Genomic DNA, 6,187 nt, shown 5'->3' with positions numbered 1-6,187 from the left:
TAATCTGATGCTGCTTTCAGGCGAGCCTTGACAAAGCCTTGCAAAAACATTGCAAGTCCGCTAGTATTTATAACCGAAATTGTTACATTTAAAAACGGACAAACCGTTTGTTCCGCATAAACGAATAGGCCGTATGTTAACGTCGTCGTGCACCATTTTATAATGGTACTATAAGGTGATATACATACAAGTTCGATATATTCTAATAACATGTATGGTTTTCGATTTGAATTCGGGCCTATATCCGTGACTTATCAAGGGTTGGAGTTTTAGGAGACTATAGCATCTTATAGGGGACTTGTTGGACTGTCAGATTCATGACAAGAAAGAGACAATTTATCTTCAAAATGGTAGAATTCTAAAATGGGACAATGAAAGTCAGCACGAAGACATACAAACAGTATATAATACATGTTTATTTCAACAAAATAAGCTCATACATGAACCATATGCAATCATCATGCATAATCTTAAACACTAGTCAATTCATCTGAAAACTTCACAGCACAACAATCACAGTACATTTAACATTTCATCACAAATATCATCTCTCAACAAATAAAAAGTTTTACAAATTACAGCAAATTTCATAAATACATTTATAACCATATATAATGAAATATAATGCTACTATGTATACAATGAACATGTTTACTATACAATGTGCAGGTTAGGATGCAGAGAACCAAACAGTCATTGCCAATATGGAATGATTTACCTACCTGACTGCTCTATCCAGATTACTGATCATGCTTTAAAATCTCGTCTTACCTTTATTATATATAAAACGTCTATTATTTGTGCTTGACTATAGGGCGATAACATGACGTGTTTTATGCGGAGCATGTTTTGATGTCGGAAGAAATAATTATCAATTTTGAAGTGGTGAGACATTTGTTATACAAAAATACAACGCAATTTGAACTTTACACTTTCCTGTGCATTCTGGAGGTGTATTTATCAAAGATTTATCTTGCCACGAAGTTACCAGATAATGCGACAATTGACAAAATATCTTTTCAGAATAACAAAATCGATGAAAAAGGCAAATTTAAAGGTATCGTTCTTTATGTATTTTATATGAAACAAGGCCAAGTGTTGCATTGCCCAACTGATGATGATTTTGTTACCAAACTTGTTCCCTTCATATGACCCTGACTGCTGCCAGGAACAACAAACAAACTTGTAAAGGATATTATTTCACGCAAACAACAAATATCTGTGACCCGGTTTGGTAAAGATTCCGATTACCTATAGAGTTTGAGACATCAAGGACAATGATATTGAAAGCACAATGAAGAACATTGTTTCTATTGTAACTGATGCAAACCATGGGAAATATGAAAATGTAAGCTATGCATATCATGGCCTATTGACAATTAGGTAAAACAAGTGATCGTCAGAGAAATACATTGGGATGTCCTTGACAGTGAAGTGTGGGTTGACAGTCGAGAAGATTTGTACTGCACAATTATTTGGCAAAACAGTAATAAAGGAAATCCTGCAAAAAACTACATATTGTACCATATCATGAAGGAATATTAACATTCTACACCAGAAAAGTTCTGCCCAGTGAAATATTCAAAATGTATTGATTTCCTTGTGTATACTACCAAGAGGAACTTAATATTAATGATCTGAACACTATCACCATATCTCACATTCGACCAAAGGGGGTTTAACTTGCCTTTTCAATGTTTATAACACATGTAACAGATAACTTATACTCATTGATTCTCTTTTAATGACATGAACATTTTTCGTCAGTAGTTCTGGTCATTACTTGATGACACTTTACGCCTCAGTAACATTTATGCTAGTAACTACTTCCTTATTAGCAATTTGTCTTTGTCTTCCACTGAACACTCTTGACTTCCACATTGTCTGGTTGGTATATTGCGTCTCTCAATCTTAAATCTGCAGTCAGTGTTGTGTTTAAATTGTCAGATTGGCCGACAACAATTCCATTTTTGAAACATTTTTTAATTCTTCACTTGTCAGATCTCATTTTATAAGTTCTGTTAACTTCTCTGTCTGAGTTATCTGCCCTTTAAAATATTTCGCTACAGGACTCGTTATCACTGTTCTCTTTTGTTTGGTCACTTCCTGCCTCACTCTGGTTATCCATTTCCTGTAACAAACATGTTTAAAACTTAATTCATTATCGTTCACGTAATTGCAAATTATCTATATCTAGAACCCCCTGTTTCTGGTCTATATACTTATGCACATGTTTCCTAGTGGAGCCCCATTATGCCAAACTATCATATTTGTCACCTGCAATGCCTAACTAATCCCTCTTACTTCTCTTTACGATGAAGAGAGTATTCAGATTGAGGAAATTCTCTGGTCAGAAGTTTGTTTGTGTCTGTGCTATCTGTTGAACAGGTAAAGCAGTAATTATTCAGTGATTAAAGGGCAATAACCAACTGAAAACTATACCAGAATTAGCCTGGTCCTACAGATGCTTCATAGCAAATTTAGTTGAATCATGATCAAATCTCGTGTTTTGGACCAGCTCCAAGGGCAGCTATCCTCTTTACACAATTAAGAACCCTCAAGGATACAAAATATAGGTCCAAAACTCTGTTATTGGGTAACACTGATGGAGATAACATGTCACATATACACAGATCTGATGATGAGCTACATAAGCTTTCATTAAAACTGAGTCATATTCTTCATGAAGAGACAAAATAGTGTCTACACATGGATGGAGGGCAGTCAGACATCCTGTATAAGTATACCTCCCCTAACTTCACTGTGGTGATATAATAATGTGATGTTTAGTGGGAAAAACAATAGAAATTGGGCGAAAATCATGGGACAGTTTAGTAATTCTGTAAAACTTTCCCATGGTATGGATCTCCAGAACTTAGAGGACATACCACATCACTTTCTTCCTCATCCTCTGGAACAGTTTCTTCTTCATCGCTCTCATCTTCATTCCTCTCCTCCACGACAGACGCCTGCGACATTATCTCCTCACCCTGTTATTGGAAACGACGCAATGTCACAAATCAATTTATCAACATAAGTGCAATGTAAAAACATCATTTTGAAAAGTTCAAGTTGAGCTTCATGTTTCTTTCATAAGTTGGTAAAACCACATTGTATTCAATGTAAAGCGTTTCATCATAAACTTTATATATCTCAGAAGCCACATCATTATTAAAGTTATCTGTTGTTCCCCTTTTAGACTGTGTTATGACTTTTTTTACCCACAACTTCAACATAACAAAGTCTGACAGACGCAGTTGTAGAGTGCCTCACCTTGAGGTCCCTGTTTTTGAGGTTGCCGAGCCAGAATGCCTCCAAACACTTGTTGACTGTAAGCATGACCTTGACCCTGTACACAAATGCTTCCAGACTTTTCTTCAGGAATGGCACCTGATTGGTCAATGCCAAGTTTTTCATTATCTGTAAGTAGATGACAAAGTCACACATGAACAATGAATCATTGGCCTAGTTTCTCTGTGTAACTTTGGCTTTACTGACACACTATCTCATCTTACTAAAAAGAAGCCCAAAGGGCCTGTATTGTTTTTGGATATTTGGGCAATCATTGCAACATATTCTCATTAAAGTAGTATTGTAAATATATTTCCCATTTCAGCCTCTGTCTCTCTGGCTTCATAGCAAATCTGGTTGAGATCCGTATGCATGCGTGTATAGTTAGATCAGTATACATCTTGTATAGTTATAGGGTTGGGATTCCAATCATTTCATAGAATGATCTAAGAATATGCCCCTAAAGGTGGGGCCAGATCTCCGAGCTTATTCTCCTAGCATGCTTGTGATCTATTCTTCATGCCCAGCAGGCATAGATATGTTTATATGATGGAGATCTCAAGAAATTCAGAGTTATTATCTGAGGACTAAGAAAAGATGTCCATACTACTGATATACATGTTTCCAAAGTCTCATGGCTCTTTATTAAAGTTATTAATATATTTGACTCCTATGACCTTGAAAATAGGTCAAGGTCATCGGTTACTCATTTTTTATTATTTATTTTTTTATTAATTTTAGCTTTTGTTTACCTTTGACCCTAGCCAAGCTTTCAAATTTCAAATATGGTCATCAGATGCAATGTTTAGCTTCCTTCACATTCTAATTGTAATTCAGAACATTATTTTGAAGATGTACAGGTTATCAATATGAATCCCTATAAGCAACTCATGCAAATCATTTCATTTTCTTAATTTCAAATTTTTCTTTTGAAATATTAGTTTGTGAAAATGTTTGTGCTCCACATATGGTCAACAAAGCTTTGTATACCCATGAGTTTGAGTGCACCTGTACTGACCTTTGAATGGCCACACATGTGGTGGAGTGCACGTGTACTAAGCTGTAAGTTCTTTAGCAGACTCTGGACATCATCTCTGTGTGACCGGAACATGTTATCCAAGAGTGGCATTCCTTGTCGCAGAAATATGTCTAGGAATTGACGACCACACTGAAACAAACACCAGGTAACCATATTATCCTGAAGAAACCAAATATGCTATGTAGACATCCTGACCACGCGTCTAGCTGATGTTAACAGATAGCACAAGGTTTTTGTACAGACCATTACATCAACAATTGAAATCGAGAACACTAGGTAATAGGGCTGCAACAATATCGTGCGACGATGTATCACATTGTTTTGAATACAGTATTATGATACACAATATTTTTGGAGGTTACAATACACCTACGATATTTTCCAGATTTTGTCATTTCTGAACTTATCCGACTCTCATATCTGTTCCAACATTGTGAGTTGCACGGCATGCACATCAAAAGACATAAATTGTGTGAAACTTTAAAATCATGCCCATTTTACACCAAGTCTACTTTCAGTTGTGATATTGACATTGAAATTTGCAACATACCTTTCCTCTTTGCTCCTACTAGGTAAGTGATTAGAGATTTGATTTAAAGCACAGAAACAAATGTACTTTTTTTATTTAGCCAATATGCATATCAAACATTGAGTTATGAGAAGAACCCAACCACTGCAATGTTAATTTTCTATTTTATATTCATCACATATTACATAATGGTATCTAAGTCATGCCCCAGAAAAAATTAAGGCAACTAAAATTGAAGTCCTAGAAATGAATATAGGGTGATGAAGATATACTTTAAATTTCCATTATGAAATGTTTAACATTTGAAAAAAAGCTATAGAACACAGAAGATTTAATTAAAACATTTTCACTTATTTAGCCAAGAGGTGAAGGTCAGTGACCTTATTACTCTGCGCTGCATCCCTTGTGTGGGAGATACAGGTATATTGAGATTAATCAACACATCATCATGCAGGCACCTGTACTAATACAATATATTTACCTTTCATTTGAAGGGTGATACAAAATGTTAACTGTCCAAGTGTTTCCTTGGTATTACTTTCTTCTTTGATTCTATTTTCTTTCTTCCTTTTTTTTAATAAAGATTATATGAAATCCTTGTTATGAAACTCTATAAAGATGATAACAAAACAAAACCTTGTTCTGCTAGTAAAAACTGCACACATTTTTTTTTTCATTGTACCCTTTTCATAATTCATTTGAATGACATACGAATGGATGATATTTTCCAGTGTTAAGTTAAAATATGAACGCATATATAAAAAAATATTTTTTCGTCCATACCTTGAGAGCTGTTCCAAGAAGGACTCTTCCGTCAAAAGCCTAAAAATATAAATGAAACTTTGAAATATCACTAAAGATGGGTTTCTTTGTTTGTGATTTACTTCCTTTTAATAGCTATGGTCATTTAACGTCCAGGTTTAGGTGGTGGAGGAAAGTTGGAGTACCCAGAGAAAAAACACTGACCTATGGCCAGTACCTGGCGACTGCCCCACCTCAGTCTCGAAGCCACGACCCAGTGGTGGAGGGCTAGTGATTGTAGACAGTCAGACGCCTTAACCACACAGCCACTACGACCCCCTCTCAAGATGGGCTGTCACACTTTTGAATTATCAACACATGATCAAGCACTTCCATCTCAAGAGCCGAACTTTTTTTTGTCATTCCTGGTCCAGGACAGAAAGCCTGGGTCCTGACACACTTTACAAGGAATGATATGGCAGGTGAGCTAATAATGATTGAGTGCTAAAAATGGAGTGTTCTAGTGAACATGGGCTTGAAGAGAAGATAATGTTTTGAAAACTTGAGAACATGTAGGTCCGACAGAC

General features: G+C 35.7%; 1 protein-coding gene across 1 annotated transcript; it reads right to left on the bottom strand.

Moving 5' to 3' along the window:
• Positions 1-403: 403 nt before the first annotated feature.
• On the bottom strand, positions 404-5,681 carry LOC110444862 (Fanconi anemia group D2 protein-like; the record flags this gene model as incomplete). Its single annotated transcript, XM_021489216.1, has 5 exons — positions 404-2,131; positions 2,889-2,990; positions 3,274-3,420; positions 4,310-4,459; positions 5,643-5,681. Coding segments are annotated over 5 exons (519 nt in total), but the record flags the coding sequence as incomplete, so codon positions are not given.
• Positions 5,682-6,187: the final 506 nt, after the last annotated feature.

This window comes from Mizuhopecten yessoensis, unplaced genomic scaffold (assembly GCF_002113885.1).
Source record: "Mizuhopecten yessoensis strain PY_sf001 unplaced genomic scaffold, ASM211388v2 hete_36182340, whole genome shotgun sequence".
Lineage (NCBI taxonomy): Eukaryota > Metazoa > Mollusca > Bivalvia > Pectinida > Pectinidae > Mizuhopecten > Mizuhopecten yessoensis.
This window is presented reverse-complemented; position numbering and strand designations above follow the sequence as displayed.